Source organism: Gracilinanus agilis, chromosome 6 (genome assembly GCF_016433145.1).
Source record: "Gracilinanus agilis isolate LMUSP501 chromosome 6, AgileGrace, whole genome shotgun sequence".
In the NCBI taxonomy this organism is placed as follows: domain Eukaryota; kingdom Metazoa; phylum Chordata; class Mammalia; order Didelphimorphia; family Didelphidae; genus Gracilinanus; species Gracilinanus agilis.
The window spans coordinates 244,276,129-244,300,779 of record NC_058135.1 but is presented as its reverse complement, the minus strand read 5'-3'; the positions used below and the strand labels follow the sequence as shown (position 1 = coordinate 244,300,779).

Genomic DNA, 24,651 nt, shown 5'->3' with positions numbered 1-24,651 from the left:
TGAAGGAGGAAACGGCACACCACTCTAATATCTTTGCCAAGAAAGCCCAAATGGAGTCAGGAAGAGCCAGACATGATTGAGAAATAATAGAGATTTTTGTTTAAACCTTTTTTTTTTTTTTTACACCTTAATTTCTTCCCCATAAAATGAGGGAGTTGGATCAAATGATTCCTAAGGTCCCTTTCGACTTTGGAGTTCTAGTGTTCTATAATGTGTAGGAGAAAAAAGACATTATGTATAATTCAAAAGCCATATCTATTTGGCTTTGCAATGCTCTGAATGATTCCCCCCTCCTACTCCTTTGCAGCAATAGATTCGTGTTCCTAATGCTTTGTACCAGCTAGGGCATAAACAATTAGTTGGCATTGAAAACACACCAGCTGGGCAGTGAAGGAAAGCTGCCAGGAGAATGCCGGGTGGTAGAAAGATATTTGATAGCTGACATTTACATAGTTTTAGAAAAATACTCTGCAATATATATATTTTACAGACACCCTTTTGATCTTCCCCAGATCCCTGAGATGAAGGTCAGTAATGGTGTGTGTTTACAAATGAGAAATCGAGGACCCCAACAAGCTAAATGATTTATCCAATGTTAGCAGAGCTAGGATTTTGAAGTTGGATCTCATGACTCTTAGTCTAGTACTTCTTCACCTGCTATACTATTTGATATCTCTGTGAATCAATCAACAAAACATTGAAGGTCTCTTCTACACAAATAATTGAAAGTGGGATGCATTGTCAACAATTTTCTGAATAGTCTTGAAATTGTAGGGGCAATTAGTTGGGTGTAGGGCATGGAGTCAGGAAAATTCATCTTCCCGAGTTCAAAATTGGCCTCAGACGTTTACTGGCTGGATGACCCTGGGCAAGTCACTTAACCCTATTTGCCTCAGTGTCCTCAGCTGTAATATGAGCTAGAGAAGGAAATGGCTGACGACTCCAGTATATTTGCCAAGAAAACTCCAGATAGGGTCATGAAGAGTCAGACACAACTGAAAAATATCTAAACAAATTTTAATACTTTCAGATAATATACTAAAAGGCAAATGATGAACTTGTTTTCCACGTACATACTTTTGATCTTCCCTTCAGTCTTGCTGGAATAATAGCAGCTGACATTTATATAAAGTTCTACAGCTTTAAAAAGTCTTTATAAATACCATATCAGCTGAGGATCACAAAAGCTCAGTGATGTAACCACTACAGGTAGTATTATTTCTGTTTTATGAATGTAGAAACTGAGACTTAGTGATGTTAAGTGATTTTTTTTTTCTACTAGTCATACAGCTAGTAAGAGTGTGAGGTAGGATTTGAACCTAGGTTCAGCATTTTATCCATTATAACTTGGAGTCTCCATGAATTTTTGCTCTTCTCCTAGACTCATGAATCCTAAATTATAGTTCCTTATTCTAACAGAAAAAGAGGGGGAAGAATGAACAGAAGTTGCCCAGCATCGTGTCAGAAATGTGTTATTCTCAATGACTTGCCCAGAACCCACAATCTTGTCACCCATCAATCTGTCTCTCATGAAGATTTGGAAACCCTCTGGCTCAGAAATCCAACCTCTTGGTCAATTCTGTATTGGGTCTCACTTGTTCCCTACTCTCTAATCCTGTTAAGCACGCCTAGACTGCATTTCCACCAGGATACACCAGATCTTTAGCACATTTATCTTGCTCTCTCTTCTCCCTTTCTACATGTGGATGCAATGGTTCTGCTCGTCTATCCTTCCTCCAAGAAGTGTCATAGCACATCATTAGAGAAGAGTGGAATTGGGGGGCTAGTGATAGATGAACATTAACATGGTGCTTCATGAATTCAGTGAGTGCCCCTGGGCATGCTAAGTGGTAAAATAGGCAGGTCAGCACCCTACTTGCCTTGCTCTGCCCTCCTTCTCTTGGCCTCCATGGTAGACCTAACTCCCATGGGATGAGAACACTTTGCTGCCTGGCTTCAAAGACCTCCGAGGGCCAGGGATCAATTTCTGTTTGATTGACCCGTAAGAAATGATATTTTAACCTTTTCAAATCATTGCAAAGGCCCGCCAGTCCCTGTTGGTGCAAGCGAGGAAGCAAGAACAAAATGGAACTTCCCATGACCCAGTGCTGTTAGAATTTGAGGCCTAAAATAATTTGTCTTGGCAACTGGATATATTTTGGCTTTAGCAACTCTTTTGGCTTCCATTCCCACTAGTTTGCCAGAAGCAACAATAACAAAAAAATCAAGGTCCTTCCAGCCCTAAGGCTGGTATAAAAAAGCTTAGCAAGAGATATGGCTGATGAGAAGGGGGGCATTCATACCCTTAATGCTGCCCCCATCCTTTTTAGTGCTTTCTCTTTGCATTCTGAAACTGAACAAATGAAACATTTCACACATTAAACAGGACATATTTAACAGAGTCAATCCTGGAGCTACCCCACCGTAGAATATAAACAACCAAAGCCAAAGATTCTCCCTTATTTTAAGTCAGTTTTAATTCCATTTAGCATTTACTTTCTCAGCTTCTTTTTTTGACTTTGATATAAATGTTACTCAAAATCAAAAAAGGCTTGTCTAGCAAATCTGAGATACTCATCGACTATTGGAACTGCAAGCTGCCTAGGGAATCATCTTGTTCAACTCCTTCATTTCAGGGAGGGAAAAATCCATGTCAAGGGAAGAGAAGTAACTTATCTAAGATCACATAGTTCTTTCAGCAGAAGAGCTAGAATTTCAGCCCAAATCTCTAATTGTAGCTCAATGCTCTATATACGTCTTCCATGCTACAAATGCTAAGAAGAAGTGGGGAAGGGGAGCAGCAACTAAAACTAGTCTTGTGTAGATATGCATGGAATCATTTGAAAGGTAATAATGGAAATCTCCCTCATTTCACCAAAAAAAGTAAAATTATGCCACTCACCTATAATGCCAATCATTCCTTTGTAATTATTATTATTATTATTATTATTTTTTAAAACCCTTACCTTCCGTCTTGAAGTCAATACTGTGTATGTGTATGTAAAAGGGGAATAATTAATAGCAGTAAGGAAGACTCATCTTCCTGCATTCAAATCTGGCCTCAGACACTTACTATGACCCTGAATCACTTAACCCAGTTTGCCTCAGTTTCCTCATCTGTAAAATAAGTTGAAGAAGGAAACGGCAAACCACTCCAGTATCATTGCCATGAAAATCCCAAATAGTGTCAATGAAGACACAATTTAAAACAACTGAACAGGAGAGTGCTTTGCAAACTTTAAAGGGTGATATAAATACTTTTATTATTATTAGAGAGAATAAAATGAGGCCAAATGGGAGAGTGGCTCCTTGAAGAAAGATAAGGAATTAAGACAAGAGTATATGGGAAGGAAGCATATTCCAAGCATGTGGGATCGTAGACCAAGATATAGAAAGAGTTACTTGTCCAGTTTAGATGGAGAATATAGCATGTGATGGTGAATAATAGAATATACTACTGGAATCATTTTATGGAAGGTCCTAAATGTCAGACCCAGGAGTCTACATTCTATCCTGTTGGTAACAAGGAGCCACTGAAAATTTTCCATCAGGGCAATGAGATTGCTTCCAGGTTCAGATGAATCAAGGTTGGATTAAGAGAAGAGACAGTCTGGAAGCAGAGGGATCAGTTTAGAAGCAAAAAAAAGAGCCCAGGCAAGAAGTGGTGGGAACCTACGTGAAGGTGGTGGTGCTGTAAATGGAGAGAAGGCTATGGATGTGGTACATGAGTATGGGTATGGCTACGTAAAGGGAGGAAGGATCAGAAGAATCTGGCAGCAGAATGCAATTTATTTGGAAGATCTAAATGTCAGAGTCAATTGAAAGTCTTTAATGGATTTTAACTGTTCCGTATTCTCTATATCTAAACATCTACATTTTAAAACATACACATACTTGTGCTTGCTAACAGTGATTAAAAATTAGATAAAGAAAGAACAAGGATTCTCCTCTGGGAATTCTTGCCTTTTGGATTCCTGTTCCCCCTGATACTTTCTAGTAAAGTTAAAATTCCAAAAGTGTTTGCCTCAAACCAGTTATTGCAGAGTCAGAGGTGCCAAATACCAAGCCCACAACATTCCCTCATTTGGCTAGAACCAGATTAAAATGTAGCTGGGAAATATTCAACAAAATAAATCGAAATATAATAAAACAGGGATAATATTACATTTTAAAAAACAAATCAAGTGCGTCGGCTAAGGAGGGTTAGGGGGATTTGAGGAGAGGGAAAGAACATGAAATATGTAAGTATGGGAAAATTTAAAAAATAAAAAATATATAAAAAATAAAATTAAAAACAAAAAAAACAAATCAATATGGAGCCTGGATGGATCTTTTTGGAGAGATCAGAGACTCTCATTTTTATTTGAGTTTGAAACCAATGGTCAAATTGAATGATATTTGCTGCAAAATCCTATTTAAAATGCCAGACCAATTCTTGGCTAAGCCATTAGATGGAGCCATGCAATGCTACCACAAAGAGATTAGCCTAGGTTTCCCAGACCTCTTCTGGAAGAAGCATTCCTTGCCTCAATCAGGGAATCTAGGGACCTGAAGAATTAAACAGTTTCCCAATAAGCTTTGTAAAAAGGGGACATTTAGGGTGGGACAATAGTAAGAGCGTTGGCTTTGCAAGTCAGAACACCTGGTTCAAATCCCATCTCTGACACTTAACACCTGTGCAATCTTGGGCAAGTCAAAAATCTCCCTGGACCTCCTTTGGTTTATTTGCACAATGAAAAGGTTTTGACCTCTGAGGCCCCTTCCACCTTTCCATTTTTATCCTATACTTACAGGACTACCTTATAGGATTATCTCTTATCCTATAATTATAGGAGGTCTGAGGTCTTTTGTACATCTCTCATACCATGACTCGAGATTCTAAATCACATTTTATATTCTTAGTACTATATTATGGAAAGTTTTTCAACAAAGCAACAACTCATTTGAATAGATAAAAAATTCTTTTAACATATGGACCCAATGTCTGCCCTTAATTTCATTTCGAAGCCATATGGCACTCTCCATTTTTAGACCATGAATAGGTAGCTTTCCCAGATCCATACTTGTAAGTCATCTGCTATTTTCATATCCTTGCTGCTACAGCAAACGTCTCTCTTTGCAATTATACTAGAGGAAGTGGTAGATCAGTTCACCATGAAATTTAGACAAATGGTGCTTGTTGTGAGTAGGTCTCTTGGACCTCATGATAATAAACTGAATTTTCTTCCCTGATATAATTTCAAACACAACAGAAGCAGAATTAATGGAGGTTACATACATGTATACATGCATGTGTGTTTGTATGTGCATTTGTACACATGTATGTTCATTGCAGATTGCTCCTTCACATACTGCATTTTAGTAAGACTTTGCAATTTTTCCTACACATTATTCCATTTTCTGGCTCTGTGTCTTTTGCACAGGCTGTCTTCCACACCAAGAATTCACTCCCTTATTAGCTGTACCACACAGAATCCTTGACTTTCTTCAAGACCTAAGACAGTTGTCACCTCTTAGAGGAAGCCTATATATTCATTCCCCCAGTTGCTACTATCCTCCTTCCTGGAAATTATTTTATGTCTTAATTTTATAGATACATGATGTTTTCCAATCCAGTCTCTTCGAAGGCAGGGAGACACATAATATAGTTTATGTGTTTTTTTTGGGGGGGAACCCTCCTATCCTAGTTTCCAGAACAATATCAAGAATACAGCAGTTAGGGATTTATCAAATGAATGAATGAATTACATATATAAGTGAAGAAATCTGTAGGAAATAAAAATTACTATATAAATTCAAAGCAAATGTCTCCTTTATTTTCAGGAAAGTTATTGCAATGATGGGTTTTCTAAATACTCTCACGCAGTTACTCTGTACTAATTTATATGTTAAAGATACATATAGACTATTTCTCCATGAAGCCAAGCATGCGGATGAAAATAGAAAACTTTAAATGGATTATTTCAAAAAATCTGGAGGTTTATTGTTACATAGTGAAAACATCTGGGGGATTCACTGATATTTTTCAGTCTTTTGTCCAGATGTTGAGAATTGTATAGATATAACCTAAAAAAAGGAAAATCCATGGGAAATATTTTCAAAGAAGAGAATGGTCACATTAACTGCACTACTTCCAGGTTGAATGAAAGAGTTTTATTTTATCATTAATTTATTGGATTTTGGCAAATATTCCAATCTTTTGCTCATGAATTAAATTTCAGAGTAAAATATACTAACTGTGTTAGATGCCAGTCTTTTAAAGAATGAATGAGATAGATACTCAGCAACAATACTAAGACAGAAAATAAGGGTTTTTAAAAAATAACAAGCAGGGCAGCTGGGTAGCTCAGTGGATTGAGAGCCAGGCCTAGAGATGGGAGGTCCTAGGTTCAAATCCGGCCTCAGACACTTCCCCAGCTGTGTGACCCTGGGCAAGTCACTTGACCCCCATTGCCTACCCTTACCACTCTTCCACCTATAAGTCAATACACAGAAGTTAAGGGCTTAAAATAAAAAAAATAAAATAAAAATAACAAGTGAGGGGGCAGCTAGGTGGCTCAGTGGATTGAGAGCCAGGCTCAGAGACGGGAGGTCCTGGGTTCAAATTTGACCTTAGACACTTCCTAGTTGTGTGATCCTGGGCAAGTCACTTGACCCCCATTGCTTACCCCTTACCACTCTTCTGCCTTAGAACCAACACACAGTATTAATTCTAAGATGAAAGGTAAGGGTTTAAATTTTTAAAAAATAAATAGATAATGAGTGAGATAGTAAATCAGTCTTGAATGGACCTTGGACCTTGTTTGGATGTATCTCTCTTGAACACCTCATTTCCTTTTTATTCCAACATGCAATAGTGTGTACTTCAATTTTCATTAATGGATTTAATTATGGAAAACTACAAAATAAATAAAAGGGAATAAAAAACAATTTTAAGAATGTTATTTTGTTAATATGGGTTGTAAAGACTACAAACTTTTTATTACTTAGACTGTCTTCTGGAGTAGCTGTTGGTGAATTTTTCATCGCCTGAAACCAATCTATGGATGGAACTTTTGATCTGTAAATCATATAATATATAATAACCCATTGTGAGTAGGGATTGTTTTGTTCCTTGTTCCTGTATCTCTAGTGCCTGGCATATAGTAAGTGCTAAATAAATGACTCATTGGTTAACTTGAGCAAGAAAGGATTTAGAGATGATTTAGTCCAAATTAGGTTTTATAGATAATCTAGATCAGTGATTCCCAAAGTGGGCGCCACCACCCCCTGGTGGATGCTGCAGCGATCCAGGGTGCTGGGTGATGGCCACAGGTGCATTTGGGGGAGGTGAATAATTGTAAGGGGGCAGTGATAGTATGTGACAGAGGGCACTAAGTAATATTTTTTCTGGAAAGGGGGGCGGTAGGCCAAAAAAGTTTGGGAACCACTGATCTAGATAAAGTACAGAAAGAGGAGTAAATTGCCTAGAACTCAAAGTTTTAAAAGCACAAGTGTGTAACTCCTAGTGCTCGTGTAGAGACAGTAACAGAGTGATGGATGAGGGGTCAGAAAATGCTAAGAATCTCATGGTTCCAGTTTACAAACATTCAATTATCTCCTGTTCTTAATATGTCACCTCTGTCTAAAGACCAAAGAAATATAAATAAGAAGAAATTTAATAGAGATAACTATAAATGAAGTTTTATACGTGGCTTTATAACAGAGAACATATTTAGGATTTCCCTTCCTGTTGGATGATACAGAGTATGTGCTGGTATTTTTTGCCTGATTTCATTTCCACGTAGAATTTTCGGCAAGCAGGTTTCTGGCCCTGCATGACCAAGGGCTTACACTATCCAGTGATGAAAATTGCTATATTTGCTTGCAAAGGTAGATGAACTTATGACTGAGGAGTTGGTTGGGATGGGGATGCTGAGCTAGAACTAAGTTATATAAAACAAGCATGTTCTCTGTCTATTCCCTCTGAAATGCCAGCTCTTCTTTGTACTGACTTCCCAAAAGTTGAGTGGGCAAGGTTGAACTGCTTTCTCTCAGGGAAATCTCTTCTTTCAGGACATAGTAGCTATGACCACATGGATTCTTCTATTTCTTTATATTTATTCTTTCCTGATATTAAGTGAATATTCCAAGATGGAGGTGTCTCAGCAACCCTTTTGAGTTCCAGAAATCCTATAGTGGTCAATGGCAGTAGTAGAAATGGCCACCAAAGTATCTATGGATAGATGCAGAGAGGCAATCATCCAAGGACAGGGGCAGCTTCAGAGAACACACACTCCTGGCATAGAGAAATTCATGCAATGCTTTACCAAAAAGTACCTGGAATTCTGGAAGCCCAACAGAGGACTCCTAAGGGGAATTTCATGAAGATTCCTCAAAGGGAAAAAAGGATCTCCAGTGAACCACGCGTGACTTAACCTTTTGGCCACATTTGGATATCTAAAACACAATTTCCTATTGGGTTCTTTACCAGTGGTCGTAGGTATGCTTTCTTCTATTAAGTCTGATACCTGGATACCTATAATCTGGTAAAATGCTATACTGGGGATATACCTATCTTACTCTTTTCTTCTTTATATATGGTAATCTCCATTAAGCCTGCCTACCAAGTGGGAATCTTGAAAATATATATATATATATATATATAATATATATTTATAATATATATTTATAATATAATTATATATGTGTATATGTGTGTGTATATATATATATATATATATTTAATTACCAGGCAACCTCTCCAGATGTGAATCCACCCCCAAACATATGCAAACACATTTAGATGATGTGAATACTTCCTCATGAGATCCAACTAAACTCATATCAGAACCTTAAGAGTCGTAGTTGGCTACATTATGGGAACCTCAAACTCGCCCTGTAAGAGCAAGTTGGAAAAGAGAGCTCAGAATTTATCTGGGTTCATCTGTGATATAGTTGGGTCCCCTACATATTTTTTATAGGAATCTACTTTTGAGATTCTCCTGGGATTCTTTTTATTGAGTATGTTCATTTCCAGGTATCCATTAGAGGAACAATAAGCATTTATCTCTTTTGTTTAACACCATAACTGAACAGTCACTTTTAGCAAAAGGATAAAGAGGAGAAGAATTATTGTACATGTTTAGAACACCTCCAATAGACCCATTTCATCAAGATTTAGGCTGGGGAAAATAGGAAATTGAAAAGTAAGTCAAACAGAGACAAGCTTAAATTCTGACTCACTTCCCCTGGAATAGAGGTTTAATCAATGCTAAACAGACACAATGGAAAGGCTAAATGAGTCCATATACTGTCTCCACCAGGAAACAAAATCTTTGCCAAAGTGAGAGATATGGTAGCCAAGACCTCACCAGTTTATAGCATATGGTCATTTGTAAGCTATTATAGATGAGTAGGTCTTAAGACTATGGAGCAATATTACCTCCCAAACCAGCAAAAATATGAGGGCAAAGAGCTCTGAATGAGATCTTGCTAACCCGGCACTTCTTCCATGGACTGCACTTAGTGAAATGAATTGGATATCCTAAAATAAACTGCTTTTTGCTTTTGTTATATCAAATCGCTACTACAAATGATCCTTTATAGAGTTGCTAATAATTTTCTCCCTTCATGAGGACTGCAAAAAGGAGCAGCTAGTTGGCACAATGGATTGAGTGCATGGCCTCAAGTCAGGAAGACTCGTCTCCCTGAGTTCAATCTGACCTCAGACACTTACTTTTAGGCAAGTCACTTAACCTTGTTTGCCAGGTTCCTCATCTGTAAAATGAGCTGGAGAGGGAAATGGCAAACCATTCCAGAATCTCTGCCAAGAAAACTTCAAACAGAGTCACCAAGAGTCAAACGCAACTGAAACAACTAAATAGTCGCCCAGTTGATTTTCTTGAAATGTCAGTCTGACCATGCCAATTCCCTCAGTAAACTCCTTTGCCTCCTGTGACTTCTAGGATCAAATATAAACACCTCTGTGTAAAATATAGCACAAAGGTATTTGTAATGTGATGTCTTACTACCTTTCCAGTCTTGCGTGTTATTCCCTCTGTGCGAGATCTCATCTAGATATAGTGATCTACTTATTTGTTCTATACATATGACACTTCATATCCCATCTCCCTGCTTTTGCAAAGGTTGTCAGGCTGTCCCCCATCCTTGGAATGTCCTCTTCACCTCTTTATTTTGTAATACTTGGCTACCTTCATGATTCAGCTCAAATGCATGCAATGTTCTTCTACATAAAGATTTATTCAAACCCTTAGCCAATAAGACTTTCCCCTCTAAATTATCTCTTCATCTGCTCTGTATATATTTGTGCCAATTTGGGTATGTGTTGTCTTCCTTATTGGAATGAAAGCTTCTTGAGGACAGGGGCTACTTGGGGTTTTTCTCTATATCCCTAGAGCTTAGCGCAATGCCTGGCATGTAATGAATGCTTAATATATGCTTGCTGTTGATTGATTAATGGAACTCATCAAACAACGTTTCCCATGCATATTTTAAAATTGTACAAGACTCGTTGACAGATGGAATGACAGTATTAATTTTGTTCAGTGGGCTGCTGATTACTGCCATAAAGCAAGGTGTAAGATGGTGAAACATATGTTCACCTAACTGGTTTACCAGCAATTAGATATATTGTGAAAGGTCCAAACAATGGGAGAAAAAAATAAAAAAGGTTGTCTACTGATAAGTAAGTTCTTCAAAATCTCTTGTTAGATTTGGAAATAGGTCTTGATCAATGACACATGTTAAAACCAGTGGAAATGTGCATCGGCCATGGGGGGGGGGGGGACACGGGGGGGTGAAGGGGAAAGTAAGAGCATGAATTATGTAACCATGTAAACTTTTCTAAAAAATAAATATTAATAAATGTTTAAAAAAAAAACTCTTGTTAGGTGATGTCATTACCCTAATCACTGAAATCAAGAGAAATGCAAAAGACACTGATCTAGAAATATATAATGGGAAAACAAAGAAGTGAGTAAAATGGAAAAAAGTAGATACTACCGGAATAGAATATATAGCTGGAGGGGTAGACCATCATTAGTCTCCATCTATTTTTTTTTAAATTTTTATTTTGAATATTTTCCCCTAGTTCCATGTTTCCTGTTCTTTCCCTCTCCTCCAAACCCCCCGAACCCCCCTTAGCCGATGCACAATTCCACTGGGTTTTACATATATCATTGATCAAGACCTAATTCCATATTATTGATAGTAGTCTCCATCTATTTCTATCTATAAATAGACATATAGACATAAATATATATGTGTGTGTATATATATTCTATATCTATATTATATATTTTATTAAATTCTGTGCATCTAGTCAATGTATGCACCAATTCTGTTCACGTAAACATGTGAATGTGTTTCATGCATTTTGTCTATGTTGAGATTTCCATACATATATCCATACGTGATCTATGCACAGCTGGGTGCACATATTGAGAAGATGGGCAGAACTGAGTAGGAGGAAGAAAACAAGATTGAATTTGGGAAAATGTTTAATAGTTTCAATATTCCCCCAGTTGCTACTTGGCGCAAAGAGTCCATTTCTCTAATGTTAACACCCTCCCAGTGATTCTATATAAGATGTGAAACACCATGATAATGGAAGAATCAAAATCTGAGTCATCTAATTGGCAAAAGAAAGCTATCTGGTAGACTGTAGTGTGATGCCAACTACTATTTGTAGGTAAGGAAGGGCGGAGAAGATATTATTATGGCTATACGTAGCTGGAAAAGGAAATGAGCCAGTCTTATAGTGAGAATAAAGGAGAGGGTGTAGACAGTTCAATAGCCTTGGAATAGTAAAAGAAGCAGCAGTACTTGTAGAAAGACACAAATAAGAATTGAATAGGAGAAAAAGTCATGAAAGGACTGTTATCCGTCTTGGCAAAGGACAGTTTCCTTGGGTGAAAAGGGGAAATTCAATTATTAAAAGATATTCACGACTTTCTTATAGGATGTAGGCATGCACATTTCTCCGTTGGTGTGAGGATGAGCAACTTAACAACTCAAAGCTCTAGACATATATAGTTTCAATAGCTGAGCGCCGTTCTTTATGTCTTTTACATTTCTGCTACTTGGTCTGATATTAAAGGGCTACTGGCTAAAATTTAAGCTTGCCAAGACCTGGTTGAAATGTAAAATACACAAGGTTTTATCTGATAATGTAAAGAAATCCACAGCTTCTCCTAGATGTTAATCAAGATTCAGCATAAGAATATTCTGATATCCCCACCTTGTGGAAATAGTTAACATTACATCAAAGTGAGTTGCTCTAAGTTCTCAATAGAAATGCAATAAACTTTAGTTTATCCAGAAGGCAAACAGACCAGACAAATCATAATAAATAGTGCTTTTTAATAGTACTTTGCTCATTATGTCATTACCAAATATTTTCAATTCTGAGACACTAGCTTTTTGAACTGTCTTCTAAATGATTGAGATCAGGGGCAGCTGGGTAGCTCAGTGGATTGAGAGTCAGGCCTAGAGATGGGAGGTCCTAGGGTCAAGTCCAGCCTCAGACACTTCCCCAGCTGTGTGACCCTGGGCAAGTCACTAGACCCCCATTGCCCACCCTTACCACTCTTCCACCTCGGAGCCAATGTACAGAAGTTAAGGGTTTAAAAAAAATTTAAAAAATAAAAAAATAAAATAAACTATTGAGATCACTTCAAATGAGATGGCTGGTAGTACACTGGATAAAGAACAAGACCTGAAATCAAGAAGACTTGAGTTCAAAGCCTGATTAATACACTTGCTAGCTGAGTGATTCTAGGCAAATAACAAATTTTGTCTGCTTTATTTTATCATCTGCAAAATGCGGACAATAATAACATCTGCCTCAGAGCGTTGTTAGGATCAAATGAGATAATATTTGTAAAGGGCTTTGCAAATCTTAAAGCATTTTATAAATGTTAGCTATTTTTATTAATTTTAAAAGGAGGGTAGTATATCAAGGAAGAACCATGGAACAGTGGAATGGACACAGGAGTAGAAATGAGGCTTCCTGTGTTCCAGTTCCAGTTCTGATACAAACCAGCTCTATGACCCTGGGGAAACTACTTCACCCCTCCTGGAAGAGGAAGAGAAAAAGACTTGGGAGAGCTAATATGGGGAATGAGATAGGAGATTAATAATTCTAAAAGTATAATTAGCAATAATAAAATAATTAGTAGTATAAAACCAGAAGGACTGTACAGAAGGAGTGAGAACACTGCTCTTTGTATGTATATACACTTTTATAGTGGATGAAATCCATTAACAATCCATAAGTAGCAAGAGTGAGGAAATTAGAAAGGTTCTGACCAAAAAGTAGTTGACCATGAGGTCAACAATAGATCTGTGAGCAAGTGAAGTCAGAGGGGAAAAGACAGATTGGGAGAATGGGAAAGGAACAAGGAAGTAGATATCACATTGAACATGTATTGCATAGGTGGGTAAGTTAGAAAGGAGGAAAGATATGAATGTGCAAGATAGGAATTTTGAACTTTAAGATATCAGAGATGATTAGTATATGAATGAAAGTGAGAGCGAAGATGAGGGAGGTGATCACTGAAGTTGGGAGGATGAGGAATCAAGTAAGATTATTTAATCTGATCCATTCCTTTTATTTTTTTAGATGGGACCACTGGTACCCAAATAAGTGACCCATTTGATGTCACAAAAAAATTATATCTAGAACCAAGGTCTTCTGATTCTCAAAAGAATGATCCTTCCCCTTTACTGCACTTTCTTACTCTATTTTTGAGGGTGTGTTTTAACTTCTTCCTTAATTTGTCTTTTATGCTGACCTGTGCAGAGAGCCATAAATAAACAGTTTAATCTGTAAATCCTATCATATCCAGCTATAGCTGATGATTATAACTAATTGATGGCTCTTTTCATTATTAAAAGTTTTCCTGTGTAATAAAATCATTTTAATTTAAAGAAAAGGGGGAAATATGTGGGAAGCCAATAAGAGAATAGATAAAAATCTGAGACTCCTCTTTTGACCCCTTTTGTAATCCTTGTGACTTCTTGTTGAAAAGTATTGTGGCCTTATTGAAAAGCTTTAAGTTCCTTGCAAATCAGTATTTAAGAGGTTAACATTCTTCCCCTTTGGTCAGATATGCAGTCAAGGCCGAAACCTTAGTTAGCTGGGGCATTTACCCCTCAGAAAAGTATTCTCAGACTTGGCTTGGTGATAACAAATATAGCTGAAAGTCCAGCCTGGTTCTTATCTTCACCTTGAAGCTTCTAAGCCTGTTATATTGTCTATGTTAAAAATATAGCTCTGTGTAGCTATGGGAAACTATCCTTGTGCTTTTGGGTGAAAGGGAGTTTGAATTTCTTATATAATAAACTTGTGACTCAGTGGCACTTCGGAGAAGCAGCCATGAGTCAACAGTCAAGATTGTCTCCTGTGTCCCATTATTTCCTTATCAACTAAGCGGTCCTTTTCAGATTATCAGAGATGATAGCTAAATCTCAAAACACATGTACTAGTTTTCAATTCTAGAAAGGTAGTTTTCAGTTCTAAAAAGCATAATATTAGAAATCTTCTTTAGAAGTTTGTAACTGTAACTCTAGTAACTGGTCACTAAACTGAGATAACATGACTGCAAAAAGAAAAGCAAAATGACAATCAACCTACACTTATCGTGTATGTCATAACTGAAGGATGGAAGGTGTACTCACCCGCTGGTAATGTCATCGGTCCTGATATTCTTGCCTAGAACATCACCATCACTCATGTAGCCTGTGGCGTCCATGCTGATGCTTTCCAGGTCTATTTCATCTCCCCCCTTATCTGAGATGTCCACGTGGCAAACATTGCTGCCCCTGGATGCTAGCTGCCTTCTCAGGGGGGCCGAGTACATGTAACGACCTGACTCAGTGTTGATGAAACGGCTTGCATTGGCTCTTGGTGGGTACCCATTGCCCATCGAGGGTGCATCACCTGCTTGAAGCCGAGGGCTAGACTGTCCAATTCTCCAAGACAAAGGAGTAGGTCTTCCTGTCAAACTGAGGATGCTACGCCCACTTATTTCAGTGGTGACATTGGTGTCAAATGTGGTTTCCAATGTGCTGGAAAAAAAATTCTCCGTGTTATGATTGTAATAGCTTTAGGGTTATTAAAATATTTCAGAGTAGTGGCTGTTTCATTTTTGTCTTTGGTATCTCAAGAGCCTATCCTGATGACTGGCAGATGGTAGGCAATGAAGGAAAGCTTGTGGAATTGAATTTTCTAAAAATGAGGCAACATGACATAGTGGATTGAGATTTAACTTTGATGACACAAAAATCTGGGCTCAAGGCCAGAGAAATTGGGCAAGTCTTTAACCTCAGTGCTCTAGGCAACTTTCTTAGAGTCAAAGTTGCCAGGAAAATGCTCATCTGAATTGGTAGATTGGAGATTCCTAATTTGGGTTTTTCTTATACCATAAAAAAAGGAAAAAGAATATATATCTAATTGCTTTAAAAGTCCTATGCTTGGGCAAATTGATTTTTAGAATGAGTTACAAGACATCAAAACTAATGAATGTCATTAAAGAAGTCAGTATCTTAAAATATTCCATTTTTGATGAAAGGAACCATGTCAGTAATATTTTAGCAACCTCCTAAACTAGCATGTAGGCGTTTTGTTCATTTATGCAATTCAATGGAATAATAATCTCGTCAAAGTAGGTAATCCCTTCCCTTTTGCAGATAGCAACCCATCCAAGTCTTCCTTGAGCATGCTAACCAGTTAAATGTTATAGGAAAACAAATGGAAAGAAATGATGAAAATAGGACTTGAGGGGTTCCCATTTACCTTTTCATTTTAGATTACTAGTTTATAGCCTTCCTTTTGTCAAGGTAAGATTCCCCATTCAAATATATTCGTTTCCTTGTTGTTTCCCCCATCAGATCATAAACTCCTAGATGGCAGAAACTATCTCTTTCTTCCCTTTGAATCCTCAGTGTTTAGCATAGTGCCTAAAATATAGTAGGTGCTTAATAAATGCTTATTGACTGACTATACACTTTGCAGTGTTTCTACCCATCACTCTAGTCTTTCTAGCTATGACTCTTGTAGGCTACAATCTATTTGATAATGTAATTAATCAAGTCCATTTTCAAAGCCTTGTTTTCCAACTATGACTGATTCTTCATAAGAATCAAAGAGATAAAAGGTATGAAAAATATGTGTGTTGAAGTACAATAAGAAATTTAATTACATAGCTCAGAAACTGCTCAGAAAGCAAGTGAATTTTGGGATTCAAGAAAGACCTTTATTTGCTCCCAAAGGCTCCTAAGATATGTATCCTGACATAAATACAATCCACATTTTCTTATGGCAGTATCATGGGACTATAGATCTGAGGAAAATAAACTTTCTGAAATATATTGAGCATTTTTTTTTTGCATTAGCAGATTCTGGTCCATATATTCTTCAAAGCATGGCCAAGACATAAGGACTCTCTTGATTGAATTAGAACTATAAAAAGTGGGGAGGTTTGGGGGCCTCATGGATATATTTATTAGTCATAATGAGTTATCATATTAGTTGAAACTAGAAAATCAAAATAGACTCACAGGGAGTTCAACAGGGGAAACTCAGGCTTAGCCTTGGCTAACAATGGCAAACTACACAATATCAATCTGTCAGAATAATTCAGTAGAGCTATCAATGAACATTCCCCTTAAACTTCTTGCCCAACTTTTAAAATCGATTGATTAAATAGACTTAAAAGTAACCCGATAAGTGTTCAAGTAGAATCCAGACATACATTTTAAGCACGTTTAAAATATCATCAAGGATTCAAAAAGTACTACCCTTTTTTATATATGTAGGCATGGGCATGATAGAAAATATTCCAAGTATTTATGTAAGAATTAAAAGCATGTACATAACCAAGTAAATTAAATACAGTTCACCTAAGTACACAAGTAGAGTTTTTTTGTAAAATGTAAATTGAATCAAATTTCGACAGCTACTTTATTTACTACGTTATATGGCTTTTATATTATTTAGTGCTTTTTCATATAAATTTTTATATTTATTTATTTAGCTTTTTTTCTAAAGCTCATTTTGAAAAATCTTGTCCACATGCAAATATTTTCTCCAAAACTCTCTCTTTCATATTCTATGTTATTCTTTTTGAATTCCAGTATGTTTTCAAATCAATTTCATTTCCTCCATTATCAACACTAATCATATGACTGGTGGTACATCCAGGCATGGAGTGTTAGACATGTGGAATTATACACTGGTTTGACAGACATTATTCATGCTGATGGTTACCTGTGTGTAACCTGAGTTCCTCGTAAACTGGACATGGTCTCTTCCAAGTTTTGTCTCAAGTCAGCAATGTTCTTCACAGTTCGTAGTCGTCGGGTCTCAGGATCTTCTCCTAGAAAAAGATTTTAGGAAGAGTAGAGTCACCACAAAGCAGTATTCTCTACCCTATAAAAGGTCTCTATGGAATGGTGGATAAGGTAAGGGTGATGAAGATAACTAACATTTACATAGAACGGTGTTGGCAAACCTTTTGGAGATTGTGTACCCAAACTTCACCTTCAAGCTGCCTGTAAGCCCCCCTCATTACCTCAGACAGTGGATGGAAGAAATGCTCACAGTGGGCTGTTGGACAAAGGGCATGTGAAAAAAGTCCTCAGGCACTGTCGAGAGGGGGAATGGAGCAGTCCCCTCCGGCATGCTGGGGCACATGTGCCCCATCTTTGCCAACACGGACATAGAACTTTAAGGTTTGCAAAGTACTTCACAAATATTATCTCATTTGATCCTTACTATAGTCATGGGTTTTGTTTTGTTTTGTTTTGTTTTTGTTTTTGTTGTTCAGTTGTTTCAGTCTTTTCTCATTCTTCACGATCCCATTTGGAATTTTCTCAGCAACAATCCTGGAGTAGTTTGCCATTTCTTTTTCCAGCTCACTTTACAGATGAGGAAACTGAGGTCAATGGGGGTAAGTGACTTGCCTAGTATCACATAGCTAAGGAAATGTCTGAGGTAGAATATGAATTCTGGTTTTCCTGATTTCATGCCCAGCATTATATTCCCTGTACCACCTAGCTTACTTATATTAATGGAACAGATTAATGTGGCATATATTTTTCTACCCAGGTAGTCCACTTATGATTAAAGACCTATGCTCCATTTTTTCACATGTATAACTTTCCACTACTGTCAGGGGAAAGTTAAAGAACAAAGTAATGCATTTTTAGTACTAAAAAGTATACTTCTTCCAGTGGATATTAGTTGTTTTTGCTCATGCCTTACAAACTTTTAATACAAAAATGAACTAAAAAATCCATTTATATCAATATCAAACAAGTGCTTTGATGGAGGCTTCATTTCTTTCTTAAGACTGATCATTTTCATCATTTTTAAGACACAGGCTTGTGATTAGCTTGTATTTCCCAATTTTAGTAGGTTCTAGTACTGAGTAAGGTATGTGATAAAACCCTAAACCTGGAGGTAATAAAAAACAGACTCACTTAAATTTAGAATGATTTTCCCATTCATTTGAATAGTTTTGTTTTTTTTTCCCTTTAGGAAACATACTTGTAGAAAGTTAAAAAATATAATCAGATATATTTCAGGTAAGGTGGTAAAATAAAAAAAAGAAGATTTGAAGTCAAAACATCTGCATTCAAATCCTACCTCCAATACTTAACTAGCTTTATGACTTAGGGCAAGTCAATTTGCCTCAGTTTCTTCAAATGAAAAACAAGGATAACTCTTAAAGCATTCTACATATGAGAAATATTTTTAACAGAGGAATAGAAAGCAAAAATGAATCAAGGAAGCCATCTGCTCTCTGAAATCAGCACCGGGGGGGGGGGAGGGTCCCATTTGGAGTTCAATGTCCTATTTGGGGCCCTCCCATTGTAAGAAGAGATAGAAAGAAAAAAGAGAATAATAAAAACTACTTTCGAAGAATCAAAAAGTAACCTATTAATGACAGATAAGAGAAGTACGGGCTTATTTAGGCTGGCACTAAAATGACAAAGGAATCACTACATGAATATATGCAGTTTTCTATTTCCACATGAGTGAGCCAGAAGAAATGAGTTTCCATTGTAACGAGTGGAATTTACATTGGATATAAAGTAAGAACTTTCTCACAGACCACATGCTTAACTACTAGAACACACTATTAGGAAGGTTATGGAATTTTTGTTCTCAGGCAGGACAAGATAACATTTGTCTTGGCTGCAGGCTCAGTCTTGTCTGAAGACAGAGTAGTAGATTAAATATCATTTTAAAGAATAAAAAACAAATTTAAGGGCAAGGTATACTAGAAATCCTATAGAGGGTAGGGATTGTGCAATTGATAGTCAGATGGTGGCATAGAGCAATCAGAGTTTTGTTCTTTTTTTTAAACCCTTAACTTCTGTGTATTGGCTCCTAGGTGGAAGAGTGGTAAAGGTGGGCAATGGGGGTCAAGTGACTTGCCCAGGGTCACACAGCTGGGAAGTGTCTGAGGCCAGATTTGAACCTAGGACCTCCCGTCTCTAGGCCTGACTCTCACTCCACTGAGCTACCCAGCTGCCCCTAGCAATCAGAGTTTTAAGTGACTTGTCCAGGGTTATACAACCAACATTTGAGAGACGAGAATTTTGAATTCAGGCCTTCTTGGTTCCAAGGTTTGGTCTCTCTGTCCACTACCTGACAGTTTCCTCTCTGGAAATACTAGATAATATTTTAATTCTACATTTGAAATAAATATTGCATTTCAAAGACTAATTAACCCAAGTATTTATTAGTTTTTTGTTCTTGACAGTAGGAATTTTTGGAAGGGACTTTCCTCAAATAGTAAAAATGGGCTGTTACATTTTCTAACTTATACTTTAAAATAAATGGGGGCAGCTAGGTGGCTCAGTGGATTTAGGGTCAGGGCTGGAGATGAGAGGTCCTGGCTTCAAATCTGACCTCAAACACTTCCTAGCTACGTGGCCCTGGGCAAGTCACTTAATCCTGGTTGCCTAGCTCTTACTACTCTTCTGCCTTGGAACTGATTTGCAGTACGGATTCCAATATGGAAATATTAATTTAAAAAATGCATTCTGTTAAGATAAAGATGGAGTTCTAAATTAAGCACCAAATCACCTTAAAAGAATATAGTTTTCATCTTCTCATACCATTAATTACATTTATTTTATTGCCAATTCAGCCACATTTTATCTTTGCAAGGCTGCCAAAGTATTCCTGATGATTCTGGGCAGTTCCAAGATATGCACTGAACATTTGTTATGATGATAAACCAGGGAGGAAAAAACCATAATCCCTTAATTAGATTTATTCTGAGTTCCTGGGAGGCAGAGATTATCTGGTTTCTGTCTTTCTATCTCCTGCACCTATCTCCGTGTCTGGCACGTCGGCAATACTTCACAAATGCTTGTATGAATAAATAGATGAAAGGATGGATATTCCTGCTGACAAAAGTAAACTTGTGATCATTAACATGATGATTTTTATTTGTATGTACATAAAATTATTAGCTGGATATTTTGTAAGCTGTTCGATTGTAAGCTCCTTAAGGGAAGAGGATGTGTCCAATCTTGTGACAAAGGATAGTTGCTGACTGACTGATAAATTGTCTCCAAAGAGTGTCTATTTCCTTTCTCTGGTCATCACAGCATCCAAATCTAACAGAATTCCTTAGCTAAGGAGCTACATTTTAAGTTTTTCTTTTCTTTTGACAATGTTTCCAAGTCTAGTGGTTGCCACTGCTGCAGGGCTTCAATGTCTTTCCAATGATTAAATTACCCATTTTCTTGCTTCACCTAAGAGGTCACTCTGGGCAGCAATGCTGGCCCCAAGCCAGTGATCTCTTCCTCCTGGAGACTCCAATGGTCCTTTGTACACAACAAGTGCTTTCAATGGGCTATTTCATATTATCCACTCATTCATTCAACAATTGTTAATTAAGTATCTCTTATCCATTGCTGAAATCTCATTCCCTCATTAAGTCAGAAACATCCTGAAGGCAGGCAGTGATCAGCTTTTATTAATTTTTGTATATCCAAGACTTACTACCACTACTTTGCTGTAATAAATATTGAATGTAATCGAGAGGTTTCCCCATAGCCTTGTAAATATAACTCAGTAGCCAAATGATGTATATTACGTGAACCATTAAAGTTTACTCTGATACTGGATAATTGTGCAAGACATGTCTTTGGGCCTCAGTTTCTTTGTCTATAAAATGGGGCCAATGATATCTGAAGTTACCAAATAAAGCTATTGTGCAGTCCAAATGAGAAAATGCTTATAAAGTACTCTTTAAATCTTAAACTGCTATAAAAACTGCACTTACTAGTATTATAATTTTTGGTGTTATTATTCTTTTATAATTCTAAAATATGATTTTCATTGGACTGATCTACAAATTATAAGTACCTGCAGGAAATCATGCATTTACATAACCAAAGACAGCGACACTATAATTAATGAAACGCTTTCAGTTATCAACCTCTGAACACACATGGCATTAATTTATGTTCTCAAGAAAAAATACTATTTATAAATTGAAGTCAATTTGATTGTACCATTCAGTGCCTTGATAATACATTTTACAGGATATTTATCTTCATTATTTCTATATCTTCATTTGAAAGAGGATGGATTTTCCTGTCCCCATTCTCACGACCTCCTGATAAGTAAGCAACATTACTTCATTCCTATAGGGATGGCCTTCTGAAGCCAACCGAGGGAACTTGTGTTGTTTTGAAATTTCATTTTGTTTGGAAGTTCTTGTACAGACAAGTAGTAGAAGGGTGATCTTGTCACTCCTCAGCCCAATAAACTCCAGTGGCTCCCTACTACCACTAGGAACAATTTCAGAGTCCTGTATTTGACTTTTAAAGCTCTTTCTAATTTGGCTTCAACCTACATTTTTTGACTTATTATTATTATTATATTTATTCCCTTTTGTGTACTATACTGTTTGACCAAATTGGACTTTTTCTCTTCCTTTTGTCTTCTAAAGGCTGTCTGTCCCTCATGCTCGGAACATACCTTCTGCCTTCCATGTCTGAGAATTCCTTGCTACCTTCCTACATGAAGTCTCTCTCCTTATTCTCTTAGCTATTAATTATCATCCACCAAAATAACTTTGCATTTATTTTCTTCATAATTATATGGGTATAAAGTGGTCCCTAGTCTTTGTGTTCTTAGTACATGGCATAGGACTTCATACATAGCAGGTACTTAGTAAATTGCTTGCCAAATGATTGATATTAAGTAGTAATTAATTATTTTTTTTTTTAGCCCTTAACTTCTGTGTATTGGCTCCTTGGTAGAAGAGAGTTAAGGGTGGGCAATGGGGGTCAAGTGACTTGCCCAGGGTCACACAGCTGGGAAGTGTCTAATGCCTGATTTGAACCCAGGACCTGCCGTCTCTAGGCCTGGCTCTCAATCCACTGAGCTACCCAGCTGCCCCCAGTAGTAATTAATTTCTAAGAAACATTTATTTGGAGTACATTTGGCCCTTAGCTTGGCTTTTCAATGATTGATTTTGGTAAGACTTTTAATGCTTGACATGGTTTCTACATCCCTCCATGGGCAAGAGAGTTCCTTTTTTTTTTGGCTTTGTAGTAATGGTATCATCTTATTGATGGGTCCATAGAAGATAAATTGACAGAATATGTTAGGGAGACCTAAATGAATTGCTCTACCCTATGTATACATGTATGTATATATGTATATATACATTCCCATATGCATGTACACATTAGATATATACCATATATACACTAAATATTTTTATATACATACCCATGTTTACATGTATGTATGTGTAAACCCAAGTAAAGAAGAGTATGTATAGACTTTGGAAACATGGAGTTTATATTACACTAGAAAATGGATTATTTACCCCCAAAAGAAACATAGCTATGAAATCATCATACTAAACCAGTAACAATAGGGAGCAATATTAAGCTTTCTCACAATCCTCTAAATAAAACACTCATAAACCTAATAATTCCTAGTTCCCTTCTGGGCTTAGTTCAAATGACACTTTCTTTTAAAATTAAAAACAAACAAACAAACAAACAATTACCTCTTTTCTTAGTAACTTATTTAACTTCTTTAAGAGAGAAGGGCAAGGGCTAAGCAAACGGGGTTATGTGACTTGCCCACAGTCACAGAGCAAGGAACTTATCTAAGGCTAGATTTGAACCCAAGACCTCCTGATTCCAGGCCTGGCTTGCTATCTACTGTTTCATCTAGCTCCACCTCAAATGTCATCTTCTATGGAAGGCCTTCCCTGATCTATCCAGTTATTAGTATTTTCTCCTCCCTCCCTGAAAATTATTTTGAGTATACAGGGTGTCCCAAAAACCTCAGTACAGTTTTAAGCTGTCAAAGCCAAGTTTAAATTTCACCCATTTCTATTCTAGTTCAAGCTATTAAAGCTTATAACTATACCAAGACTTTTTTGCGACATGCTGTATCTTGCATATAATTGTCTCTATGTATTATTTTACTCCTCCTCCTCACTAACCCAGTTGAATTAAGTTCCTTGAGGGTACAAATTGTTTTGGTTTTGACTTTATATTGTCAGCTCTTAGAACGGTGTCCTCTCCAGCTGTCAACTGTTTGTTGAATTAAATGAATCAAAATGAATAAAACTAAATAACAGGGGGCAGCTGGGTAGCTCAGTGGATTGAGAGCCAGGCCTAGAGACAGGAGGTCCTAGGTTCAAATGTGACCTCAGACACTTCCCAGCTGTGTGACCCTGGGCAAGTCACTTGACCCCCATTGCCTACCCTTACCAATCTTCCACCTATAAATCAATACACAGAAGTTAAGGGTTTAAAATTAAAAAAAAAATAATGCTATTATGGAAATTAGGTCTAATAAATATAATATAAATATTAACTCAATTTTGAACTAAGTTTTGGAAGTGGTGAGAAATGAGAACAATTACACTCACATTCCCTAACAGGTGGTCCATCTTTCAGTTTCTTAGACACATGTCTAAAGGAATAGTGCTTTGAGCAAAAGTTAATGGTGGAGTGATGGGAAATTAACTAATAGTGAATCTGATTTAGAAATTTTCCCCCTGAAATAGAAAATGAAATATAAACAAATTCCTTATAATATAAAGACTTTGAGAACACGGAGATCTTTCTGCTACTCTTTAATCATTCAAAGAAGGCTATAGTAATATGAACTATGGATATATAAAGATGAATTACCCTTCAAATTGATGGGGCCACAGAGTCTAATATTTAAGACCTCCTAAACTCTAATATTTCATTTAAAGTCTTCCTATGGAAATGCAATGATAAGAGACATCAAGTTTCCTAATCCTTGCTGAAATTATTTTCCCCCCAAAATCAATAACTAGGAAATGTATATGCTAGTTTCAGGACAACAGATGGCAAATTAAATGTGATGGTATTAGCTTTCAACAAAATGTGAAGCATAATTAAACATTATGGCAAAGAGGGGAGAAAGCAGGCATGCAACTAAAAAGTTGGAAGAGAAGGAAAAGGAGAGAGGGAAGGAATAATGGAAGAAGTGAAGGAAGAAGGAAATAAAAGAAGAAAGAAAGGAGGGAAGGAAAGAGGACAGGAGAAAAGTAGGGAAAGATGAGAAAGAAGAAGAAAAGGAAAGGAGGCTGATAGGCAAAAGGAAAGATGGAGGGA

At 37.0% G+C, this 24,651-nt stretch overlaps 1 protein-coding gene across 3 annotated transcripts in view; it reads right to left on the bottom strand.

Moving 5' to 3' along the window:
* The window catches only part of NAV2 (neuron navigator 2), a 482,122-nt gene that overhangs the window by 196,514 nt on the left and 260,957 nt on the right, over window positions 1-24,651 (bottom strand). For all 3 annotated transcript variants that reach the window (XM_044681285.1, XM_044681287.1, XM_044681286.1), the window contains 2 exons: window positions 17,273-17,381; window positions 14,683-15,072 (listed from right to left, as the gene is read on the bottom strand). In XM_044681285.1, the coding sequence (XP_044537220.1) occupies window positions 14,683-15,072; window positions 17,273-17,381 (499 nt within the window). The remainder of the gene's footprint in view (window positions 1-14,682; window positions 15,073-17,272; window positions 17,382-24,651) is intronic.